At 38.7% G+C, this 15,008-nt stretch overlaps 1 protein-coding gene across 2 annotated transcripts in view; it reads right to left on the reverse strand.

Annotated features, from left to right (window-relative positions):
* Positions 1–553: 553 nt before the first annotated feature.
* LOC134223787 (uncharacterized) overlaps positions 554–15,008 on the reverse strand; it is a 36,280-nt gene continuing 21,825 nt past the window's right edge. The window contains exons 6-7 of one of the 2 annotated variants that reach the window (XM_062702984.1): positions 2,066–3,184; positions 893–1,052 (exon numbers count right to left, since the gene is read on the reverse strand). In XM_062702984.1, coding sequence (XP_062558968.1) covers positions 1,035–1,052; positions 2,066–3,184 — 1,137 coding nt within the window. In that variant the 3' untranslated portion in view covers positions 893–1,034. Of the gene's footprint in view, positions 3,185–15,008 lie in introns of both variants that reach the window. The other variant, XM_062702983.1, reaches the window with a different exon arrangement.

Consider the following 15,008-nt stretch of genomic DNA (forward strand, 5'->3'; position numbering starts at 1 on the left):
ATATTATGACGAGTACAAGGTTTTAGTTTTAAGTATCACGGAAATGACAATTTTGACAGTTTTTTTTACAATAATAAATACACAAAGAATCTTCGGAACAAATTTAGAGACAAAAAGTCTTCAAACATAGTTACCATATCGTTTTTAGGATACTATCCTCACTATGCGAGGGGAGGCACATTTTCCAAAACATATTACTTCTTTATGCGACATTATCACATATATTTTATTTGTTAAACTATTTTGTTGGCCTTCGGAGCATGAGACAACTATGCTTGGTACGGTAGACATGACATTTCTACATTTCCCATGTCACAGGGAAAGTTTTCTCCTAATAATTTCTTATCAATCACATTACGTGAAAATGTACCACGTATATACCAATGTTGAGCTCCAAAACTTCAACTGATGGTGACAAATGTGCACAGAAATTTCAAGTTTTCTGTAGGTTGTAGAATTTAGAGGGAATTTCAACACAAGCGAAGCGGCTTCTAGACAGTATTATCAATTAATGCGACTATTTGTGGTTTTAACCGAAGTTCTATAATCCTTATTTTTTATTCTAGAAATCATGCTTTATTCTCTGGTGGATCAGAGCTAGGTAGAAAAGCCGCCTAGTTTGTAAACCTCTGGTCTGAAGTATTTTACATTACCAGTTGAGCGTACGATCGAATGAATGAATGATGATGAAAGCGAACGATAGTGAGCGGCGGTTCTTCACTTTTTCGGTTAATTTTGGCGTCTCTTTCCTATTTGTTTTCTACTACAGATAGCGTAGGGTGTCGGACCCGATAAGAACATCGGTAAGGCTTTCGATTCCGTCGGCCAGCATGGACATTTCTGTTCCCGGGCCGGACGACGTTGGGACGGCAGAGGCAGCTGTTCCGTTGGCAGTTCCCGTTGGGCCACCAGAAGCCACGCTGGCATTGCCGACACCCCCGCTAGCGGCGGCGCTGGCAGTGGAGCCGGCCTGATTGGAATAGAAGGGACCCATTTTGTTGGTGCGATCGACCGAATTTCCGTTGATGAGGTAATCACGGGACGTTTCGGGGCTGTATTGAAAGAGTGATTCTCGGTTATTGTTCAGTGAGATAGGAGTGGATGGAACCGATTTGGGAAGCTCAAACAAAGCTTTCGAGCTCGTCCCGTTGGATGAACTGAACTGAGCTCCGATGTTTTGGTGGTTATGATTGAAGGATAATTGTTGCGGGAGTGGTGTAGATGGAACGGATCGTGACAAGCTGTTATACGGAGCGGAAGATTTGGAAAACATAACATCGTGGTCTAAAATGTCCGACATCATTTGATCAGATTCTTCGATTTTGATAGACTGCTGCATGTTAGCCGAAGACGAGGAAGGTTCGTTAAGCATATCGAGAATGTTGTTCGGGTCGGAGAAATCATCACACTCGGATGGTACTGGAGTTTGAGATACCGAAGTATAATTGGAATGATTGAACACGTCATAGTTGGGAATCAAGGGTACACTACTAGATCGGGATTCGAGAGATCCCGACATCTTTTGATAGGGTTGCATTTGCGAAGAAGGATTGCAGATCGGTTGGAAAGAGGGAATCGCGTTTGGACAGTTCAGTACATTTGGATTCATTCCGAAACGATAATTCTGCACCATGGATGGACTAGGAGGTGCGGATGCCGAAAGTTCATTTTTTACTAATCCCGGACGCTGTTGATAGGCGGGATGGTGCAGCGGTGGTTGGTTCTGTTGTAAAATATTTAATGTAAGCCCATTGTTTGAAGGTTTGGTTTTGCGATGTATTGGCGTATTTCTTGGGCTTACAAAAGGACTTGCATTGGGTGTACTATTCTGATGGGAGGACTTTGCCAACGGAACTCGTGGTGACTGGGGACCTGCCGAGATGGGAACAAAGTCGTAGTTCTTGCGACGTCCGTTGGGGCTTTGCAAAGGAGTTCCACTATTCACGATCATGTTTGCCGATCCATTTCCTATATTATTCAGACATCCTTCGAGTGCCAATTTCATATTGGCATTCAAATTCTTCGTATCATTACTATTACACGTATTACTATCTAGACTACTTACAGTGCTGCCATGATGACGCTGGGACAACATTGCCAGTGAAGCTGAAGCCGATCCAGGTTGAAGGTTCAACTGCTGTCCGACACTGTTGTCGTCGAACCCCTCTAGCTGGTCACCTACCTGCGGCTTATCCATTGCACCTTGGTTCATATTTTGCTCCAGCATACTCCGCAGTTGAGAAAGCTTAAAGTTTGTATCATTGTCTTCAAGCATTCCAAAGCTGCCAGGTTCGAGTGATGTTCCTGCGCTAGTACCAGGCCCCATGCCAGTGACCGAGGAATTTCCCCGGCCATCATCTACATGATTTTCCTCTGGAAAATACTGCAGCAGCTCCTGATCCTGATCTTGCGAGTTTTCCTCTTCACCGTTAAGATAGTCATCCAGGGCGTTCTTATCCATATTACAAATGCTAATGACTCGTTCTCTGGGAATGATGAAATCCTCTTTGCTGCTGCTGGTGACCAAATCTTGCGATTCGATTAATACCAGATTGCCCATCTCGTCGTAGCTGGGCGCACTGTTGTTCTGCGCCTCGATGGATCGTTGCTGTTGTTGCTGAAGCAATCGCAACCGTTTCTGGCGGGCTAAATGCGCTATCGATGCAGCTCGCTTTGCCGCGGCACTAGGCGTTCGCAGCGGATTGGGGAGCATCTGTTGGGGGGCCGCATGTTGACTTTGGGCGGCAGCCTTCAATTGTTGAGCTTGTCTTACTTTCTTGCAGAAGATGTACTCTTCCGCAGGGCTTCGCATTTGTCTCCCGGCAGCTAATACTGCCGACGCTGCAACGAGGGCATTGTTACTAGTATCACAGTTGAGATTTGTACTTATCTGCTGCTGCTGTTGTTTAATATTGGCAATAGAAGACAACGGTGCGGTAGTGTTGTTATTATCTTCATCCGTATAGTCCGGTCGTTCGAGTTTGACCACTTGCTGAAGGACGGCAGTAGCAGAAGCAGAAGATGAGATGGCGTCGGACGTCACTTTTGTACTGAGGGTGAGCTGTGCGTTGATGTCCCGAGATGCCGCAGATACTGCTGGCGGAGGAGGAGCATTGACCTCGGAATCGAGGCTGTTCGATCCGGTTTTCCGGCGCTTTCGTCGACGTTTTTTGAGAGCGGCCGCCTAGAGGTAGAAAATATAGAGAAAAAAGCTTTTGTGAAAGATTATTCTAAATGATTGATATACTATTTATACTGCAGTGGACCTCATATCAGTAGTGAACCCTCTATAATAAGTAAAAACATTTTTTGAGTTCAATTTTTACACCGTGATTAATATATTCGGATACACTTTTTTGTGCGCGTACAGCTTCAGTGTATTTCCTGGCGCAATTCATCGATAAAGAAAGATTTTCGAACAATCCTGTTATGTACCTAGAAGCCCTAACAATTGTTTGCGGAAGATCTTTATGTATGCTAGTAAAATTAATGAGGGTCAAAAGCAATTCACAGCTATAGGCAAAAAATAGTTTTTATTACAAATGCGTCTTTTAACTAGAAGCTCCCTACCCTTTGGTTCAGAGAGGGTAGGGACGCATTCTGCCAACTTAGTCGAGGTAGATTTTAAGTGTGAACAAGTTACTACATGGACGTTCTAAAGTGCCTGAATGAAATGTGTAGCTTGTGAGGAGCCCTTGAGAATGTGATCTTGGATCAGTATCTTGATATACTTTTATGGTACTATACAATATTTTAACATTTCTTTAAACAGCACTTCGGGTCATTATCAATGATTTTTCCAGTTTATACTTTTACTCCAGGCTATGATACCCTTCCGTGTATTACGCAAAACCGATAACACCCATGTGTAAGGAGGTTGCGATGCCTATTTTGGTCGCAATAGGTACGATGTATTATGGAAAGTTTGAACTAAAAATTCTTGGCCCAGCGACCCCCTTGAACATCATGAAAATGAAAATGAAATGAGTCTATGAACTCGAAGCTCTACATGAAAAGGCTCTGAAAAACACATTTCACCATTTTACAAAGCACATAAAAGCCCTGTAAAGTTTCCGCCACATTTCACTGTTTGCCCTCTGTTTCATTAAAAATAATACGGAAATATTGATTTGCACTGTTTGCACTCTGTTTCATACTATATATAATAGCCCTGTTTGTCTGTCCGGTGACTAGCCAACCAGACCCAGCACGCGGGGAAATTATCACAAAAAATAAAATATTAGACAGTCCAATTCTTTTTACTATCAGATGCAGAAAACAAAACCAGTGACAACCTTAGACAACCAGACACAACATTTGATGAAAAAAATCACAAACAACAGAGGTCGAAAATTTTGATTTTAAATAAATGAACCGTTTATATCGAAAAAAAAAACTTGCCACGGGCGCTACTGCGTCCACAAATAAACTAGTTGAAAATAATACGGAAATATTGATTAAGTAGAATGACGGGTTAAGAAGATGTTGTAATAGAACCGCCACTTGACACATTCTTTAGATAATAGATAATAACTTTCCAAAGTAGTGCCCCAACAGCAAGCGTTAAGATCGCGCTTGACGACGAACCGAGGACATACAAAAAGTTTCGTCTGCCGTCGGGAAATAATGGCAGACTGGAGATCCCGTATGCGGGAACCTGTTTAGGTACTTTCTGAAGCAACCATGGCCTTATATGCCTTCCACATATGGTCTGACCATCTTGATGTACTTGGTATTACCATCAGCTACTCCACCTACTCTTCAAAGAGTTTCCGTCGCTATTTGGCAGTCGAAGCTACTCTAATAATCTTAAACACTCAACGCATGTCAAAACACTCTTCGTTTTCCCGGATAACAAACCCAACAGATATCGTTCCGTGCGTCGTGATGCCATGCGGTAGGCGGATATTAATCTGCGACCTATCAAACAGTGCCTGTTTTCAGCTTCTGTAGGTTACATCCACTGGCGGAGTAAAGCTGGGGCACGTGACCCACCAAATCTAATATTTTCCCTAAAATTTAATTATATACGCCAAAAATGCTCTAAAAAAACAGATTTTCCTAGAATTTCTTAGGGTAATTTCCGAAAGAATTGTTTGATAAATTTCTTTGGAAATTCTGATACGAATTTTTCCAAAAATTCTATTGGAAATTCCTTCGTAACATTAGCAATTCCTTTAGAAAATTCTTTACAAAATCTTTCAGGTTTTGCCTTGGAATTTTGTTCGAGAATTCTTTCTGAAATTTCTCCAGGAACCTCTTCGTTAATTTCTTCTAAAAATCCGTTCAGAAATTGTTTCCGTTTCCAGAACTTCCTTTTGCTGTTAGTTAAACCATACGAAATTCCTTCTGAAATTATTCCGACAATTTTGTTGGAATATTTTTTCGGGAAATTTATTATGAATGAAATATAAAATCCTAAAGGAATTATCGGAACGGTTTCTAACGGGATTTGAGTAAAATTTTTGCGGTTTCGGGTCTGGACTGCTGGAAAAATTGTTTGTGGTTTGAAGAAGAGAATATTGAGAAATGTTGGATTTAGATTTGGATTTGGATAAGGATTGGAAATGGGTTGGATTTAGATTAGATTTTGAATGGATTCGGATTGAATTTGGATTAGCATGGATTTTCTTATCTTTATTAGGATATTCTTAAATCTTATTAGTAATGAAGTTCAACATCGCTTAGTTTTGGATTTCATTTGGAATGTTTTTGGAAAAAAATAGGAACTTCATTGTTTTTGCTAAAATCTCGGATAACAAAAAGGCCATAGGCTTCATAAATTTATTGTTCTCTAATCATCCATTCATTACTTAGATCCTAATTTTAATGCTTGTATCCAGGTTTTTACGCTATGTTGCCATAATGCTATGGATAACATCTTTTGACACTAGGCGCGTCCACTATAATGTTTATGATTGAAACATAATAATCTATGACTTTATAAAAATTTCTCTGTATATAAATATTTTGAATTGACGAATTGGTTTATTTGTTATCAATTCTCTTCTTAATCATTGAATTTAATTCAATTTCTTTTTAGGTTGATGTTAAACATATTCACGAGCTTCTCCTTCGTCAATTGGATATTCACGGACTATATCTAAGCTGCACCATTTCATGAAAGAATATTCTTAGAAATTTGCAATGTTGTGTGTGACACCGAAATTTATTGTGTAGTCCGAGAAGGGAAACGGCCTAAGTCTCAACCTACTGATCTGACCAACGGCAGCTTCTGAAATGGGTGCTCTTTTATCCCGGGACCAAAGGCGTGTGAATGTGGGGAGTTTTCGAATGGTGAAAATGCTATTAAAGACAAATTTACTGAAACTTTACCATTATAATTTATTATACGACCACAGGTGATAGGGTACAGTGGGATGGCCGGGTCCAATAAGAGTACCACGATGGAGCGCGCAGAAATGTTCCTGGTGGTATGGTACACACCAGGATGATTAGTTCGAAGGCAATTTCACGACGATATCACATCGACTCAGGTCTGATTGAAGCCCGTAACAGGACGTCGAATCACACGATGCTGGTGGTATGTTACCGAGGGTATGAACTAAGCTGAGCTAAGAGAACTGAGTTACTGTCGCCGTTTGTCTTCCCGTTCATTTGCGTTCGGGACTTTATTCGGTGATTATTGACCTGCCCCTTTCAAATTCAATCCCAGTAATGAGACGCAGTCTAATTTACTACTCATTAAACTACCCATCTTAGCATATGCTCTTTGTCGATTCTACCAACTTGAATGAATCTACCGGGAATACCGGGAATAATCCTATTTGTTTTATTTTGAAACGTATTATCCAAGCCGCACCGTTGGCATTTCGTTGGCATGCATTGATTCCCCACTCTTCCAATCCACCGTTATATTACGGATCCCTGCAAGCGATATATGTACCAGTAAAAACCCGGTAAAATTCCATGGCTATCGTCCGATAGATTTTCCGTTATTCTTCATAGAACCTAGAATTTAGAAATCATTATTTAACCCTCTACAACCCAATTTTTTGTTTTTGCTCAAAATCACTATTTTGCTTTCTAAAATTGATCTAAACACGGTTTGGGCATTAAACAATTTTAATTCGCGATTTTATTAATTTCACACTTTTGTTTTTTAAGTTTTTTATCCAATCAAATAGTTTTTTAAATCTATTAATCATTTTTGATTTTTCGACATATTTAGAGTTTGAAAATTGCTATCTAATGCTGACTCATTGCAATTTTTGATTTTTTTTTGTGGTGGTGTGTCCCTTGCTATCAATCTACACTGTACCCCGCCCATTGACTTCTATGAGCCTCCCGTTTTTCATCACCACACAGACGTTCCTAAGCGATGTTGTTCATGTGGTCACTGTTGTGGGCCGTGTTGATGAAAACAAGGATTTGTTTAACAGTCCACCCCATCATTATAAGCACTTAGTATTGTCAAACTACTATCACTAACATCAACATCACTCTTTTCTTCTCTTTTACCTTTAAAAAATATCTAAGTTTTTCTGACACTACTAATCACCTCAGTCACTTCACTCAGTATAAGCAATGAAATCATTCATCCTATTCACCTACTATCATTACGTAAATCTTGGCACAGTCATCGTGGTCACCAACAATATTGCGGTCACTATCACCGTATCGTTCTTTCTTTACTTTCACAATTTCTCCACGATCATAACTCTCTTAGGCAGGAAAACCATCCCCAGAAACGGGTCACCGAAAAATCACAGAACGGTCAAAATTAAATTACTAAATCTTCAGAACCATCCTTGTTCAAAATCCCGTACATTTCCAAATTCACGTCACTCCTTAATAAGTATATAAGTCCATGTTTACTATTTTGTTGAACATATATTGCAGTCGTGTGTGTTGATTCACTTAATGTAGACCCATGACTGCCAACACCATCTAACATCGCTTAATGAACTTTTACATTATTTATATTTTGCACTTCGCAGTCATCACCCAAAACACTTCAGCATAATTTTCCACTCATTTCCTAAATCAAATTTTATGCTATTGTTCTTGAAGCAGATCCAAATATTTGAAAACACAATTAATTAATGGAAACTAGCTTGATGGTGTATTAAACATTCAGTTCTTCATAGTGTAATTCACAGATTAAACACACTCTTCAGATGATGATATATACACACTCACAAAAACATACATACATTCTCTCACATATTTTGATGCGGTTAAGGAAGTAGTTTGGAAAATAAGGTATTTTATGAGACGTTTCGCGGTGGCCCGTTTGTTTACTTTTGATGTTTTGTTTTCATATGATTCTGTGTGAACATTCCGTTAGGTCCGAACACAGAATAATGTTTGAAAAGTTTTACTTTTCATTCGTGTTTTCTTCAGCTTTTCATGCTTAGAACGCAATGGTATGAATAATTTTTTTTTTTATTCCTTTCTTTATTTGGTAGGCACTCTGTGTTACTTAACCGCTACTGTGCCGAGATCTACTGTGGCATTCTGCTGCCAGAATCCACACAGAATCTATTTTTAGATTTTTCCATTATCATTATTGTTGTCGTTGCTTGTCCATCTCATCGTGAGTCCATTGTGTCCGTTTGTCCATGTCGTCTATCCAATGATCGCTGCATTGTTCGGTTGCCATTTATCCGGGTAACGTTGGAGGAATGCCTCCGAGAAGAACAAGTTGTCAGTCGCCATCAGGCAGCCGTGACGGTAAGGCGTGCACCCCAGAACGCCACCGTATGGGCTGCGGATCCAGCGACTGACGAGGGTTTGGTGGAGGGGCTGGGAATCGAACCCATGACCATTCGCTTGTAAGGCGAACGTGTAGCCAACTACGCTACGGGACCCCCCTAATGGTATGAATAATCTAACGACACGTTTTAAGAATCATATGAAAAACTTTGTTTTAAAGCGCTGGTAGCCGAAAAGTAGAATCGGTAGAAATGATGATGGGACCCATCGGAATGTTATGCCTCCAATTACCAAACAAACGGGCTCCCACTAATTGTCAAAGTAGATAAACACGGGAAAAACAGCTGTTTCGATCTGTCTCATAAAATGCCTTATTGTGCCTATCTTTATGTCTTCTACCAATTGCAGTGATGTCTGGTATTACAAGTTTTAATAGTCAAACAGTAAGTTTACTTCTAATTTTGTCAAGTATTTCGTAAGATGTCATTTGTTTTATCTTGTTTAATTCACCTATCACATTGTCTTTCTTAGTTTTTTTGTTCTCTACGTAATTCAGTTTAAGTCGATACTTATTGTAGATTATGTTGCGTCGTTCCTTCATTTTATTTGTCTAATACTAATCTCCCAGGGTCGTTTCTGCATATATGGAAAACCTAGTTTTAAAGTTTGAAAGAGCATCGCTTTAAAGGTGAGCGAAGATAATGAAATTTGCCCTACCGTATCTAATCGTCTTAAATCCTTACAAGTAAAATAACTATCATTACCTAAGTCGTGGTCAGCTATAGGATTTACTTTTCGCTGGCAAAATAAAGCTTCATCACGCCTATTCCCTATCTGTTATTAAAATTTATCGAGAATGAAGCCATTATTAGATTGTTTGTATACCATAGTTGTCTTGTGTGGTATTTTATATTATGACTCTTTAATTTGAGACATAACAAAATAAGACATGGGCCACGCTCCTAGTTTTGAAAAAAAAAACTTCTACTCAGTGAATCCTATTTATCCTATATTTCCTATTAATGTCGATAAAGTTGATTATATTTTCTCTATATATACCTATCTAGCTATAGATTTAAGCGTAGCTACGACTCATCATCATCAGGAAACACATCAGAAAAGTATTGCAAAAAGGAGGAGATCTCACTTCATTATTACTGAGTAAAGAAGCCCACCTCACTGCATCACTATTCCAAGCTCCAAGACACGATGCTGTCCGTTGGATCACATGCACATCCGTAAAATCAGTGCGTCAATGCCAAATTGTGACGCGGCATTGAACAAAAATAGTCAACATGTGATACCATCACGACAGGATATGTCTTTGGTTGCCATATCCGTGCTAATGGCGTAAGCCCACCCATCGCGGCAAGATTACATATCCGAGGGGAGGGAAATAGTTTTTTAAATCTATTAATCATTTTTGATTTTTCGACATATTTAGAGTTTGAAAATTGCTATCTAATGCTGACTTATTGCAATTTTTAAATTTTCAGAGTTATTTTTTTTTATTTTCTGTGTAACGAGTTGGAAAAATATTTTAGAGCGTAACATTTACCACTATAACCTTTTATTGAATACGGTTAGTTGTAGAAAAATACAAAGACACGTAGGAAAACAAATTCAAGTTTCAAGGCTACTTTGATGTTCATGTAAAGTAAGTTCACAGCATCTGTCATTGTTGAATCACCCCTTATCGGGTTTATGACTAGCGTAAAAAGCTGGATAGATTTGAAGGCACGGAATAGGAACGAAAGTATGAATCACGTTTTATCGTTCGCGACCCACAGTTGAGGAACCCACACACCCGTTTCAAATCAATCAGAGACTGAGTGAAATTTTATTGCCGTCTCTTTTTTTCTCACGGAAATCTTACTCATTTTTCGTAAAAAGTGGAACTACTCAAAATTTAAGTAGTTCCACTTTTTACGAAAAATGAATTCGATTTCCATGAGAAAAAAAAACGGCAATACAATTTTACTCAGTCTCTGAGTGATTTTAAGCGGGCGTGCATATTCTAAATCATTGTTCGTGATTTATTGTTCATCATCAAACCATGATCCTCCTTAGCCTTGCGGTAAAATGCGCGGCTACAAAGCATGACCATGCTGAGGGTGGCTGGGTTCGATTCCCGGTGCCGGTCTAGACAATTTTGGCTCGATTTCCCTGGGCATAAAAGTATAATCGTGTTGGCCTCATGATATACGAATGCAGAAATGGTAACTTGGCTCAGAAACCTCGCAGTTAATAAGCTGCGAGGCGGCAATATTCCAGTGGGGGATGTGATGCCAATGAAGAAGAAGAAGAAGTAAACCATGATGTTGGAACAAGTTTATTATAGTGTACAGTTTTCAATGGAGTTAATCGGTTGCCCAAATGCAACCGATGTTCACCTTGGTCTCATTTAAATAACCCAGGAGAAAAACAAGCATTGCATCAAGCTAGAAGAGTTTTTTTTTGCATTTTATTGAGAGAAGAAGGGGAATGTGGGATTTGAGTGCGAGGCATTGCAGCGTGTGTTTATAGATTCACACCTCAGCATGTCAATCGACGAGCAGCAAGCTGAATAATTCCTAAAAGAATGTCTGAATAAATTTCTGAGTTCTAGAAGAATTTCTAAAGGAATCTCCGAAAGTCTTGAGAAATTTCTAATTAATTTTCTATAGGAATGTCCGAAGGAATTTTTGCAAGAATTCCAGGGAGATTTTCTGGAGATATTCCTAGGAGGAATTTTGAAGAAATTCCAAGAATTTTATACTAGAGTTTCGGAAGGGGTTTCTTAAGGAATTACTGGTAGAATTTGTTAGAGAAGATCCTGAAATAATTGCTGATGCAATTAATAAAATTCAATTTCGGCAGGAATTCCTAAAGCAACTTCCTAAAGGGTTTACCGAAGGAATTTCTAAAAGAATTTTGGTAGAAGTTCTAAAAAGAATTTGTAAAAGAATTCTCGAAGGAATCTCTAGAAACATTTCCGAATGAATTTCTGAAGGAATTCCCGAAGAAATTTCCCAAGATTTTCTTCTAAAACAATTTCCATAGCTGTTCCTAAAACAATTTCCGTAGGTATTCCAAAGAAATTCTTGAGGAAAATTTCAAAGAAATTTAAAAAATTTATAAATTTAAAAATCCTTGGAAATTCCTTATAATATTCCTTCAAAAATTCAAAGGAGTTTTAAGAAAATCTTGCAAAACCTTTTTTTAGGTTTTTTTTTCAATACCTACAACATCTACGAAATTTGTTTTAGGATTACCTTTCAAAATCTCTTTAGGAATTTCTTCTTTATAGGTATATTTAAAGAATTCTGCCAGTAATTTTCCAATAACCCTTTATAAACTCTAGGAAGAAATTCTTAAAATTCCTTCGAAATTTTCCTTCAGGGTAAACCTTCTTTCAGGATTTCAGAAAATCCTTTGGAATTTCTTTTAGAAATTCTTCGTAAATTTTCTGAAATTCCCTTAGGAGAATTCCTTTGGAAATTTCTTTATGATTTCTTTTTGAAATGGCTTTAGAAAAGTTTCAAAAATTGCTTCAGAAATTATTTCAGGAATTTCTTAAATTAATTCCTCCTTTTGAAAACTCTAAGAATAAATTCTTGGTGTTTTTACGAAATTCTTCAGAACTTCATCGAATTCTATCGTTTTTTTAGTCTTTGGGACATTCCTCCAGAAATTTTATTAGAAATTCCTTGAGAGCTTCGGATATTCTTTTAAGATTTTTTCGGGAGTCACTTCTGAAATTCATTCAGAAATTCTTTTAAGATCATTCGGACATTGCTGTAACCATTCTTTCGTAAATTTCATCTGGAAATTCCTTTGAAATTTCCTTTAGAAACTCTTCCGAAAATTCCATTAGTATTTCCTATTTCATTCTTTAAATTTCGGAAAAATTCTTCCAACAAAATTTCCAGAGTAGTTCCTGTAGGAATTTTGGAAAAATTTTGTATGGTTTTACTAAAAGAATTTTCGAAGATTTTCCTGGAAGAATTTTCTATTGTATTTCCGAAGAAATTTTGAAAGGAATTAAAAACGAATTTCTAAAGGAATATCCAAAAGTATTTCTAAAAGAATCTCTAAAGAAAGTTCTAAAAAAATATCTTAAAGTAATTTCTGAAAAAAATTTCAAAATTTTCTTAGAATTGCTTCTTTGAATTTGAAAAAATAAAAATCTTGGGGAATCTCCGAAATAATTTCCAGATGAAAAAGAAATTCTAAGACAAATTTAATGTCGGAAACGCCTTCCGTTGTCACTTCCGTTAGTAATTCGTTCGTACTCCTAAGGAAATTCCTCAAATTTTGTCTTAGATTTCTGGAGAGGATTTTTGTTGAAAATGGTGGTTGTAGCGGTGAATGCTTTAATAGCACGTGCTATTTGTACTGCGGGTAAATTTTTCATATTCATATGAAAAATAATCCAGAAAGTTGTCATTTTGTTGCAAGGCACAATACAAGTTCGAAAAAAAAACAAAATGCCTATCCGTCCCCACAGAGAAGTAAACATCATCAAGGCATCATCAGAACCAATGCTTGGGCCTTTTTAAAGAATTTAATCATGAGGTATAGCCTCCCGAATCAGTTCTTTATCATGACAGCTTGCGAAAAAAATCTCCCCAGCATGCTACCGCGGGCTGTTATGGCAGCCTATAACCATGGAGCACCTAAACGACTTCGAATTGGCGGATGACGTTGCACTACTCGCGCAACGGCGCTCTGATATGCAGAGTAAGCTCAACGACCTTGCCGATCGATCCTCCTCGGCAGGTTTAGTCATCAACGTCAACAAAACCAAATCGTTGGATGTAAACACGGTGACTCCTTCCAGTTTCACAGTAGCCGGGCAACCAGTGGAGAATGTTGAAAGCTTCCAATATCTTGGTAGCCAAATGGCGTCAGACGGCGGTACCAAGATCGACATAGGCGCACGGATCAAGAAAGCAAGGGCTGCCTTTGCGAGTTTAAGAAATATCTGGAAAAACAGGCAGATAAGTGAACGCACCAAAATACGAATTTTCAACTCTAACGTGAAATCTGTGCTGTTATACGCTAGCGAAACATGGTGTGTATCAGTGGAGAACACTCAACGGCTGCAGGTGTTCATTAACAGATGCCTGCGGTATATAATTCGGGCCTGGTGGCCTCACAACTGGATCTCAAACAACGAGCTCCATCGTCGTTGTCACCAGAGGCCGATAACAACAGAAATTCGGGATCGGAAGTGGGGCTGGGTCGGCCACACTCTACGTAGGGGCGGAAACGAAATCTGTAAGCAAGCATTAGACTGGAACCCAGCGGGGCATCGCAGCAGAGGCAGACCCAGAGGCTCATGGCGGAGAAGCCTCAATAAAGAATTAAAAGAAGTCGACCGAAATCTAACCTGGCAACAGGTTAAAGCGATAGCCGGGCATCGCTCAGGATGGAGATCTTTCAAGTCGGCCCTTTGCACCACCGGAGGTGTACAGGATCCATAAGTAAGTAAGTAGCATGCTACATATCGTATATGGTTACAGAGATGATAAGTGAGAGACTTTATCATTCTCTTTCGGGTGCAATCCCTGACAGATACAATAAAATGGGATACCATTTTTGACGTGAAATTACCAATTACGCCAAACATGCTGGTGAACCAGCATTACCAGTTCTCTGACGCCGCCAATGGTTACAGTTCACTCTAAGTATTATTTCCAAGACTGAGCTGCTGTGCCTAAGGATAAATACCGCGAAACAGTTAGTCTAAACAAGTACGGGTAGTTTTCGTGATCGTCGTGTGAAAGCGAAAACAATTTTGAAAATTGATTTTTGTTTAAAATGGGTAAAAATACTCTCATTTTTGAGAATGGAGCAAATGGGTTTTGTTGCAGTTTTAAAGAAGAGTACAACAAATAAAACGCTCAAGCTTATTTATTTATATGTGTTATGATACATTCTATAAGAAGTATGTGTTTATAAATACAATGATATTTTTGAAATCCAGGCAATCCTCGTCATGGTGTGATTGAAGATGCACTTCCATCTGTTTCGATCCTGATAAATCAAAAAATAAACCAGTGATTTTTGACATTCAATTAGAAATGATTTAAATTACTTATGTTTAAGCTTCTCCATGGTTCCTGCGTATAATCAGGTCACAACGATCATTAACCCTTATCCTCCCTTGATACTTTTTAGGCACTAAAAAATGACTTCAAAAAATCATAACTCCGTTGATTCTCAACCGATTTTGACGATTCACCTACCAAACAAATCGGTTAGGTCTCTAGTTTTCAAACCTGAGAAGAGAATCGGCATTGGCCACCTGGTTCCGGAATAATTCCGGGGTCGAGTGGGGTACC

Source organism: Armigeres subalbatus, chromosome 3, assembly GCF_024139115.2.
Source record: "Armigeres subalbatus isolate Guangzhou_Male chromosome 3, GZ_Asu_2, whole genome shotgun sequence".
NCBI lineage: Eukaryota > Metazoa > Arthropoda > Insecta > Diptera > Culicidae > Armigeres > Armigeres subalbatus.